Source organism: Melanerpes formicivorus, unplaced genomic scaffold (genome assembly GCF_026170545.1).
Source record: "Melanerpes formicivorus ecotype bairdi unplaced genomic scaffold, bMelFor1.0.p_v2 SCAF_2, whole genome shotgun sequence".
Taxonomy (NCBI): Eukaryota; Metazoa; Chordata; class Aves; order Piciformes; family Picidae; genus Melanerpes; species Melanerpes formicivorus.
In genome coordinates, this window is record NW_027142354.1 from 17575996 (window position 1) to 17595301 (window position 19306).

Here is a 19306-nt window from a genome sequence, read left to right on the forward strand (position 1 = left end):
AGCCTGAGGCCTTTTACTTCTTGGGTAATTGCAAACTCCATGGTTGGAATGAAATACAAAGAAAGTTTACACCTCACCCAAAAGCCTGGACATCATCAGCTACATGAAGAGGAAGACAAAGGTAGCAAAATGATAGATTTACTTGGGAGCTTTCACAGTTAATGCACATTGCTCTTGATAACAAGTGTTTTCATTTAATAGCTTTCATGCTGTTTGACTTCACCCTGAGCTACTGAGCCAGAGCACATTTGAGCATTATCAGAAAAAGCTGTTCCCAGATGCTGCCTCATATGGACAACCACTTCTGTAGCCCCTTCCCAGCCATCTCCAAGCCTGGGACTCTTTGATCATAAAGAAGCACTCTGAGGAGGCACTGCTTCTACCCCATCTTCATGGTGCATTGCTAACTGCTCTCATGGCTTCTCAAGCAAACTTCAGGAGCTAGGGATTTTCACACAATGTTTATAGCACAGCAGAAGTCAGATATTCTGTGTGAAAACCATCACTATTTGAGGTCTGTCAGATGTTTTTCCTGTCCTAAACACTGACACACTTCTATAGACACCTAGGAATATACCTAGTCCACCTACTTTTACTAGACAGATAAGCAGAGAATACTGATTACTCTGAAAGCATATACTCTGTGTAAAAGGAGAGGTCATTAAAATTTGCTAGTGTATTTTCATGTTGAACAAGATCCATATTCCAGTTAGATTGCCCTTTGTATTTTCAGTTGTTTTGCCCTTCAGACTGACTTACATACACTCAAGGGTAGGAATTACTTCAGTGTAGCAGGCAATATGTACCTGAGTTTTAGCCACAATTACCAGCCAGATTTTTCTGGAACATGGGTTGCTTGCTGCCCACTTCTGCAAGGAATCTCAGACTGAAGATCCCTGCTGTAGACTTTCCATAGCACTGCAGGATTATAGCAGGAGCAGTTCCAAAAGCACATTTGCAAAACAAAAAGGCTGAAATAGGTCAGTGTGATGCTCCATTTGCTTTTTAAATCCTAGATAAAGCATAAGAGTTTCAATCCCCAACTCCACACAGCGAGTCAGCAGTAGGAACCAATAGCAACACAAACAGGCCATCCCAAAACAAAGAGTGCCTTTCTAGTAAGCCCCAACAGAATTCAGTCATGCACCACTGAAGTCTACACTTGCTGCTTTCATGAGCACTAAGAACAGATTTTACAGTTTCTAGTGGCAAAAGCTAAAAGAGTAAAAGCAAAGGGAAAAGCTAGAAAAGATTCAGAGAGAGCTGACAGGTATAAAGGTCATGTAATAATTAGCAAGGAAGGAAAGAGCCCATGAAACAAGCAGCTTGACATGAGGAAGGGAAACGTGCCATAAACAGGGGAACAAAAAAGAGGAAGGGGGGGGGGGGGGTAGTAGTACCTTTGCTGTGTCTTCTTCAATTTGTACATAAAACAAGTCAGACAGTGAGAATGTAAGGCCACAAATAGATTTGTATGTGCACAAGAGATAACTTTTCTCTGTAACCAGAGGAGACAGGCTTCTCCAACACTAATCACAGCATTAGCCAAGGCAGATGCCCTGAATCACGTATTTCCTTCACCAGAGGCCTTTGGGAGTATCCTCCTAGTCCATAAGGTACCTGAAATAAAAGTTACTGATTAACCTCAGATGACCCTTCTCCATTAGATCAAAAAAAAAAAGGATTTGGCAGAATATGGTAAACAACATGCTTAACCTGTTATTAATAAAGATACAAATATATATGCTGGACTATATATGGCTGAAAAAAGGACTTCAGGCTCTCAGTAGCATCAGGGAATGTTTTCAAGGGCATCTTACTGGGTCAGTCTTTCAGAAGCATATAAAGAAAATGGCTGGACAAACATGAGAAGATCGAAGTGAAATCTTGAGAAACTCCATCAATAGTCTTTATGAAAATAGGTTGTTGTTGCAAAAATTGTTTGTTGTTGTCTGGGGCTGTTCAGTCTGGAGAAGAGAAGGCTCCCAGGTGACCTAATTGTGGCCTTCCAGTATCTGAAAGGGGGCCTACAAGAAGGCTGGGGAGGGACTTCTCAGGATCTCAGGTAGTGATAAGACTAGGGGGAAGGGAATGAAGCTGGAGGTGGGGAGATTCAGGTTGGACATGAGGAGGAAATTCTTCACCATGAAAGTGGTGAAGCCCTGGAATGGGTTGTCCAGGGAGGTGGTTGAGGCCCCAATGAGGCTCTGGCCAGCCTGATCTAGTGTGGGGTGTCCCTGCCCATGGCAGGGGGGTTGGAACTAGATGATCCTTGTGGTTCCTTCCAACCCTGACTGATTCTATGATACTATGAAAACAGTTTTGTTAAAAACTCAAGGGATTGGGTCTCTCAAGTTTTCAAATTTGGTGAAAAGACAAAAGGAGTTCTTCCATTTCTCCTTTCTGAAGCTTACAGGCAATTTTCAGCAGGCAGCTGGATATCCTCTGTACATATTTCAGCAATAACTATGTCCATTTAATTAATAGTTTAAATAAATATGATCTTAGTTCCTGAGCATCTCATTAACACCCTGCCAAGAGCACAACAGAACAGTTACAGTCTTTCATAAGATAACTCAGAATGCATCAGCTGCATTATGAATTTGTGCTGTGTATGAAACTACCACCTGGAACAGAAAGCATCCAAGTATCTCTGGAATGCAGTGTGTGAGGTAAACTGGTCAGGCAGAGGAATGTTTACAGGATCTCTGCCTGCATAAGTTTCAGCCCAAACTGATTTCCTTCAACCTGAGTCATAGAAACCCAAATCTTGCCACCAGGTGCTCTAAGAATAAAAGTTCATACAGTAAAGGCAAAAGGGTTTATGATAGCTTAATTTTGTCTGTGCACTTTCACAACTAGTCTTCAACCTTGTATAATTATAAGCAGACAGACAGAAATTTAAGCAAAGAGAACAAAAGCAAATTGTATGAACCCACAGAACCTACTCAAAACACATGCTTGAATCCATCTATTGCGTATCACAGCATTTGAGCTCTAATTTATCCTTCCTCATGTGCAAAGTCTGGACATCCTGAAATGCAAAAGCCCAATTTCAGACCTCATCATCTCCTGCATCCCCTTGCACACACGAAGCAGCACTTCCCCTCTGTGTTTTGTTTTTGGGGTTTTGTTGTTGCTTTGTTCTGTGCAATATACTTGCACCACACGTTCTTTTCAGAGCCAGGACCACTGCTCATTCACTTCAGCACAGTACCTCTTCCACATTATTGGGAACAAAGGACAAGGATTCCAGAATGGCAATTCATATTACTGGTCTTTTTAACTACATCATAGTATGTTCAAAGCAGCTAAATGGAACTAGAGATACAAATCACAAGCTTGGTGTGCATTACTTGGCACCATTGCACCATGGCAAAATCAAGAAGGAATTGCAATCATATCGTCTTTCTGTGACCTGCATTTAAATCAAAGGCAGTGTGTCCTAGGACACATTAACAAGTGAAACGAAGAAAGAAACCCCTGCTATTTTAAGGATGGGTTAACACCCTCCTGGCAGCAAGTTCAGAGTTTTTCTCTGGGTATTTTAGTTTACCTCTTTGCATTGACAGCTAATTCCACACCCCCTCTGCACTCGAAAACCCTAGAGCTTGTCACCTTGTCACAAAAACACTGCACACACACAGAGAACTGCTGCCAGCTGGATGCTCCAGAGCCTACCAGTAGAGCCCACTGCTCCAGGCATTATTGCCCATTTTGCTGACTACAAAGCATTTCAGGAATTATCCAGGTGACCTCAACCAGCAGTGCTGGTGCACATACTCTGGGCACTAGTTTCCCTCAAAAAAACAACTAAACAAACAAAACCCACAATAAAACCAAAGAAACCCCCAAAACTTATGTAATGGTCTCTATGCCTTCAAGTTAGCTGCTTAGTTTGAAGGGAAATAATAAACAAACATGTAATTCCTGCTATGTAAACAGAAAGCATCCCCATGGCACAACACAATGCATTTCTCTGCAGAGCACCCACAATTGTTTGTGGGTTTTCAAGACACAGGTATGGGTTCTTGGATCCTCTGTGCAAACCCTGGAGGTCTTCTACTGCCTGATCCCTGGAAACAACTGGGCAAGTCACTATGTGTAATTCAGACAATCTGTTCTTTCAGAGGTGATCCTTACAGTCCAGTGAAGTATCATTGCATCTCTACAAAAAAAAAAAAAAGATAAATCTCAGTCCCTGCAGATCCTTGCAAGTGGCAGATCATACACTTCTAGCTAGCTGGGTTCAACAACAGATGGCAAGTGGAATTCATAGACTGCACGTCCAGCCTGCTCCCAAAAACACATAGATGTGAACTAAAGAGGGTCCAAACAGCCACGTTTACATTCTGTATGGCATCACCGGGCTTGGTAGCTGCGGCAATACATTAACTGAACACAGTCACATAGTTGTGGTCATTTAGTAAACCAGTACTTCTATTCATGCTTGCCTTCTTTTTGCACATGTAAAGCCTTGTGAAGGTTAAACAAACAAAAACCCAAAATAAAATCCACAATACAAACAAACAAACCCAACAAAAAATAAAGAAGCCAAAACTCCCCACAAAACCAAGCAGACACCTAGATCCAGCTTCCTCTCAATTCATTTTATTTGGCAAAGTAGCAGTTCAGACAGTTCACACAGCATTTATTCAAGCTCTTCAAAGCTTCTGCATTTCAACTTGTCCTCTTCTCCGAGAAGTTTTTACTTCAGAACCATTGCTCCATCATGGAAGGGGTTTCATTTTCCAATTCTTAAATGCTACTTCTGGATACTTCTTTCTGTGTGAGTACCTTGATTATGACCAACCCCTTCAGCAGAATGGGTGCACTAATCCCAACAGCCTTGGTCCCTGAAGTCTTACACCTCATGAAGTGGTGCTATACCAGAAAGTTGTTGCGGGGTTTCAGCTTTATCACCTCTTCCAAGTTAAATTAGCTTATTACACTGTGTCCAGACGAGAATTTGGATACAGCTGAGCTCATATCCTTCATTTAACTGATTAAAATAGTGAGAAGATGTAAATAAAGCTGAACTGAAATTGAATGATACAGTGACCAAAAGGTTGAACATTAGCATGCATTGTTCAAGGTATTTCACTTCAACATCAAGAACTAGATTCACAGTTGATTGTGGGTTAGTACAAATTTGTCAGACGCAAGTGGGGGTTTCTGAATTGTATTTTCTAGAATACACACGAAATTCATTCCTTTATAAGATTAATCTTGTGTATGTGCTCCCAGGCTGCATTCAGGAGGTGGTACATTAATTTCCAAGCATCTGCAAACTTAAGTGATGCATGTCTTTTACACAGGAATAGGATGGGGCTGACCTTCAACAAGAAGGTTATTTAGAACGTTCCTCTTTCATATTCAGAAGTTGCCGAACATTAACCTTTGTGCTTTGAAGAATTAAACCTATCACAAGATTGTTGCATAAAAAGTTAAATATTTTTTGCAGTGATCACTATGGGTTGCTTTTATGCAAGTTATTTTGTTCTGTAGTCCTTTTTACTGTTAAAAAAAAAATAACATGCTGTTTACTTCTATTCCTGACTGCTCAAATCTGAGCAGGATGACTCAAGACAAACATGCCCCCTCTCCGAAAGCAGCCCACCTTACTGTACTGCTTTGCAATTTGCTGTTGACATTTCACAGTACCAAAACCAGAAAACCTGGGGTAGGAAAAAAGTTTTATAGCCTTCCAACTACTCTTCTATATGAAAACAATTATGTTTCTATCTGCACTTAGGACTCCAGGATTCGCTATTCCTTCTGCTTGTATCATGTCTTCCTTGTATAACAAGGCTTTCTAAAAAGCCAGATTTTTTTGTTTTGAGTGCCCAGTTAGAAAAATGAGACTATTAGTATAGCAAATGGCTTTGCCAAAAGCAACTCTCTTTCAGAACCAAACTGGTGGATGATTTATTTTTTTAAACCAAGAATCTAGCAATACATATCTCAGTAGTCTACTACTGATCCTTATCATCCACACAGGTACACAACCCCTCCCTTCGCTTTTTACTTCATTTAGCAAAGCAGCATTGCAGAAATTGTTCACTGATAGGAACACAGCCTACATCATATTCAGGGAGTTAAATCCATGTGTATCACCATCAGTAGTAAGCTACAAACCAAACCAGAATTTCAATACTGCATTAATTAAATTTAGGAGGGAAACGTTGTGTGTCGTGCCCAACAGGGGTGTTTGATATGAGTGGCCACCCACCTCTGATGTCTTGATGTTTAATATATACAAATGCCTGGATTTACAGTAATAAAGCAGCTGATTGTATCTACTACATGCTAGTCTATGACACCACGTCAAAAGCTTAAAAAGGAAGTTCATCTCCTTTTAGTAGTGTCTAGCAGACATTGGAACACGGAAAACCTGGTATTACCTACGTAGTGTCAAAAGGTGCACAGAAGCAGTTTTACCAAGGGACACAGGATACAAGAGAAGTGAGTGTTCAAGTACCCCCATCAAAATTAGAGTTCACAAGCTAAAGGTCTTTATCTGCAGTTCTGCAGAAAATCACTTTGAACAGATGAAAGTAAAATAAAGGCATGTTAAATAAAACAGTGCCCACATAAAACTTTCCACCATTTCTTTATCAGATTTGCCTTGAGCATCTAAAAAAATAAAACAAATACCACGCTTTTCCATGCTGATAACAACAGTATAATGAAGTCCAAAACAAGCTGCAATGCTGTTGGTTTTCAAAAAGCTTTTCGAACTGGAGATGAGCAGTCCACTGTAACACTATGTTTGGATCAAGATGATGTAGCTTTTACAATTCATCCCTGTGGAAAGAAAACACATCCTGTTAGGTTTCCCCTGGAAATCCCATTTTAAATGTTTTGATATTGAATCAGATTACATGTAAGTGTTCATGCACTTCAGCATAACTTTAGAATAACCTCTTCAAGCATTTCAGAAAAACAAACAAATAACAAAACCCCAAAACAATGAAAAGGCAACAGCAATCCCATATCACCTCGTACTATTATGTGATGCATCATGAAATATGGGTCCTTCTGGTTTATATTTAATGGACTATTTGCTTTAATGAACTTGCCACACACTGCACAGCTCAATTCACAGCTACCTGTCACCTAAACTGTTGGCTGCATGCTGGCTAGAAACCAAGCCAACTTAATGTATTGGCAAAATACGTTCTCTGTAGCTGCCAAAACTGCAAGCTCAACTTCAGCTGCAGTCTCTCAAGAAAGCTAGAACACAATCTCACACCAGTGTCATGCAGTTTCACCTACTTTATTTATCTTGCAAAGCAGTTCAACTGTCTCCTGAGGGAACTATGCCAAATTAGGACTGGGTTACGGAAAGGGTGAGGACAGAGTCGTGTGTGTGTGTGAAGGCAGATTCAGATAGGAGAGAGGACATATCAGGGAGTCTCTCTACATCATTATGAGGAAACTAAAGAAATGCAAGCTTTTATTCCTGAAGGACATTAAAAACACATTGAAAGAGGAAACCCGTGGAACCCATATTCCAACAGTGAAACCATCATGTATGAGTGATTAATATATTTCTAAAGCATTAACTTTGTCCTAAAGCTTCCATCAAATCTGAAAGCCATGCACTGCACCATTATGAACACTGGAAAATTCAGAGGTGTTTGTCTTTTTTCCCCAAGCCACAAGCAATCTATAAACTCACCCTGAGTTTGGTGCATTTTTTCTTGTAGTGGGTGCATCGTTCTTATTAGCCAAAGCAAACAGCAAATTAAGAAAGCCCTCACTAATGCGATTGCTGGCTCGACACACAACAGCATTTCCAGTTATCATGCAAACCAATCCAAGGGGGAAAAATAAATTAAAATCAATAAAATATGACATGCACCAAGCAAAAGCTTTGAAGTTACAAAGGCATTATCCTTCAGGAATCATATAGCGTAGAACGACAGCATGCAAAACATTTTAGGAATGACTAAAAGGCTGTTGCAACTAGTGCTCAAATGATTAGTTTTCTATCTAATGCAGCTGGGAGCCAAACCTTGGCATTTGTTAGTGATAAATATTTGCATTCTTTGCACTTTGCACTGCCTTCTAATAGTGAGGTACTAATCATACAGCTTCAGAGAACTGTAATTACAGACCGCAAAGTAAAAGAGAAAGGGGAAGAACACATCTTGGCAGGGGTTAAAAAAAAAACTATATCCATTTATACCCAGGGGTTTGGAAGTTCTCCATATCTGCCTGCTTCACAGAATGGGTATTTGCTTCCTTTCAACAGATAAAAATAAATGAACATCAGATGCTCAATTTAAAATGCAGTGCCGGTGAACTTAGGACAAGTACTTCATTCATCCTTCATGCTTCCAGGACCTGCATCATCAATTGATTTTTACAACTTCAAAAAGCATAATGACTACTATTGTTGCTGGTTTAGTCTCATGCACCTTATGGCTGATGTGATTTTCATCCCATAGCTTTGTAAAAGCCTGGCCTTCTACTGTGACAAATAATAATCCAGCGAGACACTTGAACATGTCCAGAGAAGGGCAACAAGGCTGGTGAGAGGCCTTGAGCACAAGGAGAGGAGAGGCTGAGGGAGCTGGGATTGTTTAGCCTGGAGAAGAGGAGGCTCAGGGGAGACCTCATTGCCCTCTACAACTACCTGAAAGGTGGTTGTAGCCAGGAAGGGGTTGGTCTCTTCTCCCAGGCAACCAGCACCAGAACAAGGGGACACAGTCTCAAGCTGCGCCAGGGGAGGTTTAGACTCGAGGTGAGGAGAAAGTTCTTCACCGAGCGAGTCATTCATCATTGGAATGTGCTGCCCAATGAGGTGGTTGAGTCACCATCCCTGGAGACGTTCAAGAGGAGATTGGATGTGGCACTTGGTGCCATGGTCTGGTCATGAGGTCTGTGGTGATAGGTTGGACTCGATGATCCTCGAGGTCTCTTCCAACCTTAGTTATACTGTGATTAGTTTCAATCAATCTCGAAATCAAACATTTTACTGTGACTGTGAAACCCAAGATAGGTCCTTGAGAAATTGTAACTCTAAGAAAAATTACATTATTTACCCCCAGAATATTAAATTTTACCTAGCCACAGACATTGGCAAGGTTTCTACATAAAGTTGCTAATGCACTTCTCGCATTTGAAGTCTGGGCTGTTTGTTTTTTTCTTTCACAAAATGGTATTTGTACTTAGAACTCAAGTAAGATACTAACACGCCAATATTTTAATTGTTGGTATATTGCATTGCTTTAAGCTATTCCTTACCCCACAATAATGTTTGTGGAAGTATACCCTACAGGTCACTTTTATAGTCTGTTTATTAGAACAGATATTTTTCACTTGCTTTTCACTACTTGTTTTCTAATGTACTTCTAATAAACACAATTTCCCACAGGGTGCTTAATCAAGTTGCATGTACAGGTAAATGGAATAGTGTAATAGCCCCAGCCCTGTTGCTGCAGTTTTTGCCCAGAAAGGTCATAGTGTCATTGTCATTTCATTTTATCAGCAAAGGTGAATTTTGCATGATATTTATAAATTATTTCTACTAATGCAGTAGTAGAAAGAGGGCTAACTCTGCCCTCTTTAAAACTCTGCTTAGAAGTATCCAGTGGCCTAGGGCTCTAGAAGGAAGGGAGGCCCAAAAGAGCTGAATAATAGCCAAACATTACCTCCACCAAGCTCAAGAAAAATGTATTCCCTCGGGGAAGGGGTTGGAGAAATCGTGTAAAGAAGGCAGGAGACCTTCATGGATAAGCAGGTAACTCTTGGAAAAAAGTCCAAAAGAAATAGGAGGTTTACAGTATGTGGAAAAAAGGTCTGGTCATACATTGTCAGAGAGTGTAGAGATGCAAGAAGAAAGGCCAAGGTTCTCTTGGAACTGTGTCTTGCCAGCGAGGTGAAAGAAAACAAGAGCTTTTTCAGATGCATCAATGAGAAATGGAAGAGAAGACAAAAAAAGAAGTGAAGACAAGTAGTGGGTCCACTGCTGAACGATATGGGAGATACAGTAACTGATGATGCAGAGATGGCAGAGTTGCTGAATGCCTTCTTTGCCTCAGTCTTTACTCCTAAGACTGGCCCTCAGACTCTGGAAGGAAGGGAGCAGAACTAGGAGGACATTTCACTACTCAGTCATAACTGTGTTAGAGATCAACTGAAAACACACAGATCCATGGGCCCCAGTGGGGTGCATCCACGAGTGCTGAGAGAGCTGCTGATATTGTTGTTGAGCCTGTCTCCATCCCTTTTGAAGTCATAGAGAGCAGGAAAGGTGCCTGATGCCTGCAGCTGAACCCAAGCTAGAAAATCATGGGCTCAATATAAAGAAATCAAACAATATTCACAAAATAAGATTCCTAATTTAGTATCACAATGCCTATCAAAATCCAAGGAGCCTTTTTCTTCCAGCTAGTCCAGGTTTTATTTTGCTAGAAGTTCTAGTTTTACATAGTGAAGAATGCTGCAAAACATCTGAAGGTAGGTTTAACCTCAAAAACCACTTAGAGATCAAGTCACTGCTGTGCTGCTTTGTGGAGCACCTTGCACCTTAGTAAGGAATTGTACTAACTTCTCCAACATGTGAATGGCTACACAAAAATTCATGTGGTTTCTTTCTTCCCAACAGGGAGGTAATGCTAGCCTAGGAAAATGCTGCTGGCTGATCACTTGTATTTTGTGAATATCAATTCCACGATGAAACAGTCACCTGCATTAGGAACAAAATTTCATAACATACTGCAAATGAAGAGAACAAGCTAAATGCACAGAATTCTTGAGCTACTCTAAAAAAAGATGCTCAATGACTTCTAGGCTTACAGCAAGTAAAGTCTCTGATACACTACAGCTCTTGAATACAAAATTACTTAAAGATGCTCCTTCAGAGGAGTCTCCTAAGTGATCTCTGCTCACAGGTCTTCATCAATTTAGGCAAATAAACTGAAATCTAGGAAGCCCTCCCCTAGGTTACAAATGCTAATTTCTATTTACTAGTTTTCTTAGCAGCAGCTGGTTGACCACATACTTTTTGACTCAGCAGTCCTCAAGAAGGGAATGGGAATTTTCTTCCGATTACAAAAAGAATAATAGAAAAAAACATTACAAGAAGTGGAATTCTGAGGTTTCCTTTAATAGACATTTCCAAGTTTGAAACAAATTCAAATGTACATAGCAAGAAACAGCCTCTATGCCACTGAATTGATCAAGGTAGTCATCCAGGCCAAGCACTTACCTTTTCTAATAACATCAATGTATATTCTTAACACTCAAACTAAAAACAAGTAACTAAAACCAAGAAGTATTCCATAAAGGAACAGAAACTGCTAAGAAAATCTGGGGGAAAGAACCTGCAATAATCATGACTGAAGAAGGCACAAAACCATCTATTACCTCTTCCTGAGCTAGAAGAGAAAACAGAAAACAAAACTGCACAGAAGAGATGCAAAGACCTTAGAATTCTAACTCTTAATACACCACAGCGCTTTCATTAGCAGCAAAAGGATAACCACTATCATTCCAGAAAGTCTTCATATCAATACTGCTTACTGAACACACATTGCTGCTACCAAAAAAACCTCCCAATTGCTACTATAATCAGATCAGGTGGAAATGCAGAAGTGTCTAGAAAACCTCTCTGGAAAAGGAAAGTCGCTTTTCTGGAGTAAGCAGAGTATGGACTCCAAATTCAAATAAAGTCCACCGCAAAGGCTACCAAAGCCTTACAAGAGGCAGGAACCCCCTGAGTACCATGCTGAGGGAATATGGGCAATATTTGAGGACAAAGTATTAATTTGCATAACAAACACATAACATCTGAATATCATGGAGGCCTCACAAGCTTCAAACTCTGCAGTAACTCATTAACGTTGTTCTAAGACTCATTTGTACATGGTGGCTATACAGTAATTTAAGAAACAGTAAAGTGAGGTTTGAAGTCAGCAGCAGTAAACTGCTTTATTTCTGCTTTTTATGGAAATTTTGACAGCTTAACATCTACATACTCCTGTATCCTGATCACAAGCTATACTGTAGAAGATCAAGGGGAAAGCAGAAAAACCTAAAATGAGGAGTTATAAAGCTCAAGAGTTGTTTTCAGAACTTGGGTACACATCTATGCACTTCATTACCACAGATAATACACTCACAAGCATTTTCTGCCAGGAAGCAAAACTGCAGCTTTGTTCATTCGCATACTAATGCCTAGCATGGTTTAAACTGACAGCTGTGTTATGTCTATGTTACTGGCCATTCATTCAGCAAATTGGAAGGTGTACCACCTCTAGAAAAGCCTTCAGAGTTTGCTGTGTTGGTGAACACAAATACGTTCACATCAGAGACAGATGACAGATTTTGAGTAACATGCCTGAGAAAATTTTCTGCATGTTACTCAACTACTGTAGGGAACAACAGATTACCTTCTCCACTTTCTGCTTCTTAGGGTTTCAGGAAAAAGTGCTCACAGGATTATCTATATTTCCCACAGAGGACTTTGCAAAGCTTTTTCTCCATTTGTGACATTTTGGAAAAATAAATGAACATCCAATTACCACTAACTTACAGGACAAAACAATATTTATTCTTCAGTAGTATTTTACACTTTACCCTAATGACTGGGCACGTTAGTTACAACAAATTCATTAGAAAGGAAGTTTAAGTTCAGAAAATGCTGTGTTCAAAACAACAAATAAGAAACTTCAACACACCAAAGACTAAAGAAAATGTCTGAGAGAGACAAAGTGCAACTCATGCAATATTTTTCTGCCACCTTTAACTCAAACCCAGCATAACCTTCTTAGGTGATATAGTAATGCAGATTGAGTCATTTTTCATAGTATGGAGGGGAAGGAAGCAATGACAGCAGCAAAGGCAGGCCTTGCAATCTATCTGCTTAAAATTCACACCCTTTCACCTTGTGTGTGTGTGGAAGAAGTAAGTGGAACAGAAAATCACTTCCACCTGGACCATTGCTTCTCTTTATCTGTTAAAGGCACATATATCACTCCCATCAGAGGCTTCATTTTGACACTGCCATCTTCTAGTTTGTCATACTGTTCAAGCATCTGGTTTCCCCCTGCAGGGCCAACTGGTAATATCAATCTTCCGCCAGGTTTTAACTGATCTATAAGCTAGAACACAACACAAAAATTAGAATGTAACCAGCCACTTGGAGAAGCTGGATCCAAAGTTTGTTACATTAGATTAATAGCTTTGCCACAATTTATCTATCTACTATTACACAGTGGGTAACATCTTGAGTAAGGAAAAAGAACCAACCAATGCACTGACAATGAGAGTATCACAACATGGTATTACAGAAACGTTCACCATAATTTCATACCATTCCAAAAGAAGGAATTAGTAAAACAGTAATTGGATTAATTGGGCTGTTTGCAGGTTTTGTTTCTATATAAGAGGGTAAAAATATGGAAATCATTAATTATTTTCACAGTACACTCAATCTTTTTAAACTGCTAGTTTGAACTGTTAGATATTTATTGTGAATCAATGCAGGCCCGTTGTCTAACATTTTTCAGGTAACTGATCTCCTCCTAAGCCCTCAGAATAAGATTTGAGATTTGTGATTTTTTTTTTTTTAATTGCCTTCCTAGAATGATTTAAAGCTGCCTACAATAGGCTTAGTGCCCAACAGCTCCTCTTTCATTCTATGAATGGAAAATCATTTTATAAAACTAGTCTAAAAATACATGAGTAAGATAAGCGACAAGTAAGAGTAAGTGAGAGAAATACTGGTACAATTGTTTTGCTTTCATAATGAAAGGATTACAAGGAATGACTGAAAGACCTGTGGCTGGAGAAGAGAAAGCTGAGAGGGGACTTCGTTGATGGATACAAATATCTTAAGGGTGGCTGTCAAGAGGATGAAGCCAGTCTCTTTTCAGTGATAGCCAGTGTTAGGACGAGAGGCAATGGACGTAAACTCAATCACAGAAACCTCCATCTCAACATGAGAAAAAAGTTTTTTTTTACTGTGAGGGTGGTGTTGGAGTGCTGGAGCAGGCTGCCCAGAGAGATTGTGGAGTCTCTTTCTCTAGAAATCTTCAAAACCTGCCTGGAGACATTCCTGTGTGACCTGCCCTAAGTGGGCCTGCTTTGCAGAGGGGTCAGACTCAATGATGTCTGGGAGTCCCTTCCAACGCCTAGCATTTTATGATACTATGATTCTAATCACAGTAGCCTCATGGAAAATTCAGTACTTCCCAGTACTTCACTACTTCTTAATCCCTGTTACTAACAAAAGTTATAATTAAAAACAGTTTCATTCACTAATAAGCTTTAAATTCCCTTTTAAATTGTCATCTCTCAACACTTTTCTAGGACCCTCCCCACACACATCCACTCCAAAATAAAAGAAATAAATGAAAAAAAAACCCAACATCAACTCTCTGGAAATGTCTAACCTGTCTATAGCACCTCAGATCTCCAGTTCTTCACTATCCCTCATTAAAATTCAGATTAAAAACAAAACAAAACAAAAAAAAAACACCCACCAAAACAACACCAACCTTAACTGGGATCTAGCATTTCAAAATCATGCTATATATTCCTATTCACTCAGCAAACTACAAACACATGGCCTTGTCTGTACTTCCAGCTGAGCACATTACTTTTCCAGCTGGGAAGCAAACACTTAAAATGTTGTAATTCAGTGTTTGATAAAACCAAATTAATTTATTAACTAAAATGCTCCAGTTCACTGTTGTAATAGAGGATTGTGTACAAAGTAATTTAAAAATATGTTTATTTAGAGGGGAGTTATTAGAGCACATAGCTTTTGCACACCTACCAGAAGCCCAATTATAACAGAAACAAAAAAACCCACACCATACAGTAATACCACACTGCCCACAGATACTCCCAGCAGTGCAAGTCTATCAAGTATATTACACAGATATGTCTGTAGAAATGCTCTTTACAGCTAAGAGATTACTGAATCACACACATGAAACATAAAGGCTTACTGCTTGGGGCACAACTGGTGCTGCTGCTCCTACATGAATGGCATCATAGGGAGCTTCTTCTGCATATCCCATTCTTCCATCTCCCACTGCAAGAAAACACTTTTTTAAAACAAGTTTTCAAAAGGAGTGGAGAAACAGCTGCAGGCAGGCAAAAAGCTATGCTCAGATTTCAACTAAAATTCTGGTAAGCAGAAATAACATGATGAAGTCCATTTCAAAATATTAACACAATTGTAAAATGGAAGCAACAAAACACCCGTGTACATACATACACACACTTGTCAAAAATACAAAATGCTGCTGAAGCACCTGAAATTAGAAGGCATGGATTTATTACTAAAATTCTTGGAGACACATGGTCCACTCAGAAAAGATAGTTAAGACGTTGTGTGTCCTACCATTCCAATGAAGATGCTTTTTCCTCTCACTTACCCTCTTTAAACATACACTTTGCTTTGCCTTGCCTTCATGCACACCATTTCTAAATATAATGCACATCATAAGACTAAAGCATTAAACCTTAGAAGCATATATCAGAAGACTCCAAAGGTGAGGAAAAGACAAAGCAAGTATCCACATGAACTACACTCCTCTAATCACTACTGGTTGGAAGGAAAGTCCACACTCATATTCATGTACAAATGCAGTACCACACTAATCCCCGCGTGTCCCCCTTTGCCAGCAGATTGGTCTCCCTCCTCAGAGCGCTACCAATGCAGCTTCAACTTTGGTGGAGACCTCATGGAAAAGCACCTTATCACTAATGTCTCATACCATCCCAGACATGCAACATGAAAAGTGAACAGACTGGGGGACTGAAGTCACCAAAATGTAGAAAACTAAACTAAACCTGAGTTAAGCTTTGAAAGAAGACAATGTGAATGTGGCATCCACAGCATTTACAGGAAACCAATGGGAAATTCTCTCTAGGGTTAAGTTAATAAAGAAGTAAATTAGCAAAAGCCATCCATAAATTCACTGTTCAGTGAGTGCAGAAGTCCCAGTAATTGGTCAAGGAGAAAAATCAAGGACGGTAATGAACAGAGTCCTTTGCTCAGCACATGTACTTGTTTGGGGTTTCCTGTCTTCAGGCCAAGCTTTGGCTTCTGTGCAGTCACTATTACCACAGATTAATCAAAAGGCTGGATGAATCAAAAGAAATGCTAAGGCCCTGCCAGAGGCTGAAAATTTGTCAACTTTTTGCCTTCCAACAAGTCACAAGGCAAGAAAAATACATGGTGACCATAGCAGGTGACCTGGACAGTAACAACACCTTTAAATATCCAAGAGTGTACAGGAAGATTTGGACATCTCCTTGAAACAATTAAAACTGTGGAGTTTGTAATCTTTCATACTAGGTCCTGAAACAAGACACTGCAAGGGCTTAAGGGCTCTAAGAGAGCACATTTTCTCAGTAGCTGAGACTTATTTCTTCTCATCGTGAATTCTGACCAGTACAAGTTCCAACCAAGGGCCACAAGAAGAAGCTGCCAAGCAAGAATTACCAGTACTCCAAGAGAATTCATGTCTATTGATAGCCAACTCCACTAAGTCAGCTTTTACTACTATTGCCAGTAATGGAAGTTCCAGTACTTCCAGGGTTTAATCTACCTGACTATACCAATGTGGGTTCTGTTGGAACAACCATTTCAATGCGGTCAAGTACATCATTTACATTTGCTTGTATCTTAGTAGCACTGTAATCCTCTTCTAAAGAGGGAGTAGTGACGTGCTACTGTATCAAGCCGCTCTTCCATCAGAGAAGGCAATGGTGTAAGACTTCTTTAGTGCTCCGAATGATCTTAGTTACACTTGGAGACAGACCCTCATTCCCCAAGATGTAGCAGCAGGCATTAGAAGCAGTGATCTCCAGTATTGCTGGCAAAAGAAGATTGCCAAGCTGAAGAAACAGCTGTGAATGAAACTAAGTTGCCTTCTGAAGAAGAATGCATGTAATCTGAGACTAAACTGCACCCTGTGCACTGTCCAGGGAAACCTGAATGTGACTTCTGCATGTCTTACCACTTCACTTATCACTGACAATGGTAAAAAGAACCCAAAACATCTAAACCGTTTGCTCATTGAATCAATAGTTCACACTAAAGCTACCATCTACAGAATCAGCACACACTGTCAAAAAAAAAAGTCTCAACATCCTCCTTTATACATACCAAGCATAGCATTGCTTTTCCCTTTTAACACCTACAAAAATTGTCATGGCTACAGCAGTGAGGTATATATCTACCCACAAGGGGAACAGGCTTTTAGATACTCAGAACATTAAAAAGTGAAGTTGGCATTCACATATTCAGTGAGATACAAATTGAGATACAAATTATTATTCAATGCCCAACAGGAAACAGCAACTCAAATTTTGAGCTTGTAATTGCATATAGTGTAACATCACCTATCCTACTCAGATCTCCAGTTACATGCAGCTTGTTAATAAAGTAGTCATAGTGGTGAGTGGCAATGATGGGAGAAGCAGGATAGGATTTCCTGATATTAAAAGGGTTTGTAGTTCATTTTTGAATCTAGACCTGATCTGCTGATCATGGTACTGAAGCCTTCAGTATCTCTATGCAGGCCTGCTTCACACAGAGTTGTAGCATGAACACAGAAACAGAATAACATTACTTCACTGTGGTGAGAATACCCTCATCCCCTCTGGCTATGTCTGCATCAGCAAATACTGCAGTACAATAGAAGCCGATCTGTACAGCAGAACAGTTTTTGCTGAGAACTTAATGTCCATGCAGCATATGCATTTCAGAATGATCACTCTGATCCAGTTCTAGTCTTATTGGCTCTATATCCATTAACATATCAAAAATATTTCATTTTTTCTCAGAGCACATAATCCAGTCTAGTTTCATCCAAAACAATTAGAGTTTGTGCTCTCCAGGACAGTGACTCTCATGTGAGTCAAAGTGTGGTAAGTGGATTCACCTCAGAAAATACCACACTGATTTTAGGAAAAAAATCCCAAAATAAACCACAGACAAAAAAAAAAAAAAGGCAAAAACTCCACAAACATGTATAGACACACCTAAGCATTCCTATTGCCAAGATCTCCATGCAGTTCCACTACTGAGACATCCCAAAATAATGTTGATGCTTTTGAAACACAGTTATGGCAGGTGTGACAGAGAAACAGAGAATGTTTGAAGCACATCTATGAAAAGCCAGCAACTAACATTCCCAGTCTTAATTCATACAGGTCCCATCAACAATCAACCCAAGTTTTTCAGGGTTTTTTGTTTGCATGTTGGGGAGAGGAGTGTTTGTTTGTTTTTCAAAAACCACCAGCTCTGTCTGGATTCTAACCCCACATTAAAGAGCTCCCAGGAATCCAATTCCATCACAATTGAAACATTCTTTTTTTCCCCACCTAACTCACAAAAGTGCTACTTGCCCATCTGTACTTTTAAAAAGCATACCTCACAACAAATCTATTCAAAACCCACTTAGCCATCCTGCTGCACAAACATAATATAGATGGATGATGTTTACTTAGAATTCTAAGCTCCCGTGAGCACTTTGTTTCATGCATAACTAGAAGCATAAATCCAAACTGCTCTTGTACAGCAACAATGGCAGTTATCTCCCATTCCCCCTCTCCAGCCTCAACAGTGTCAGCAGATTTTTTTTTCCAGGAATGTTCAAGGCATAAGTATTCTCAGTGAGGGACACTGCATTTTATACACATGTCCAAGCACATGTGTTCTTTGCCCTATTTAAAGAAGATTTAGAAAGTCCTTCATTTACAAAAAAAATACCAAGAATCCAAATGGTAACCAAGGTAAGAGCCAAACATCACATAATATTTTTTCCAAGTACTCTTTGTAAGAAGCCTCAAAATAAAACAGAACATTAACTTATTATTCTAAGTGGCTAGAATGATAATGAAGCAAACACTCTCTCACTGCCAGCTGTGCTTTTTCTAAAAAAAAAATAAAATTAAACAGCACATCTTTTTTAGTAAATAAGTATTAAGACAATTCACTGTCCTTTTATACTCTTAGCATTATTTTCTCTCAGTAACTCTGACTGAATTAAGTATTATGATATCAACTAATCACCTCCCTATCATACAAATACTGCTAAATTTAAGAATAAGTGAAACAAACTCCGATGATGCATACTGCTGATCTAGTGCTTTTTCCACTTGAGTCTGTGTGCAGCTTTCTCAATTACTGTATCAGAAGTATGAAGACTTTGTTAAAACACTCAGATTTAGATGACAGCACATTTTTTTCAACAAAAGTTGTCAATTCAAACCAAATTTTAAATAGCAAATTTAACATGACAAACCTGCAGCATGTATTTTCACATAA

The 19306-nt window shown here is 39.5% G+C and overlaps 1 protein-coding gene across 3 annotated transcripts in view; it reads right to left on the reverse strand.

Annotated features, from left to right (window-relative positions):
* Positions 1–4589: 4589 nt before the first annotated feature.
* Positions 4590–19306, reverse strand: part of PCMT1 (protein-L-isoaspartate (D-aspartate) O-methyltransferase) — a 39409-nt gene continuing 24692 nt past the window's right edge. The window contains exons 6-8 of one of the 3 annotated variants that reach the window (XM_068152034.1): positions 14970–15055; positions 12946–13115; positions 4590–6807 (exon numbers count right to left, since the gene is read on the reverse strand). In XM_068152034.1, coding sequence (XP_068008135.1) covers positions 6795–6807; positions 12946–13115; positions 14970–15055 — 269 coding nt within the window. In that variant the 3' untranslated portion in view covers positions 4590–6794. Of the gene's footprint in view, positions 6808–12898; positions 13116–14969; positions 15056–19306 lie in introns of all 3 variants that reach the window. The other 2 variants (XM_068152042.1, XM_068152052.1) reach the window with 2 other exon arrangements.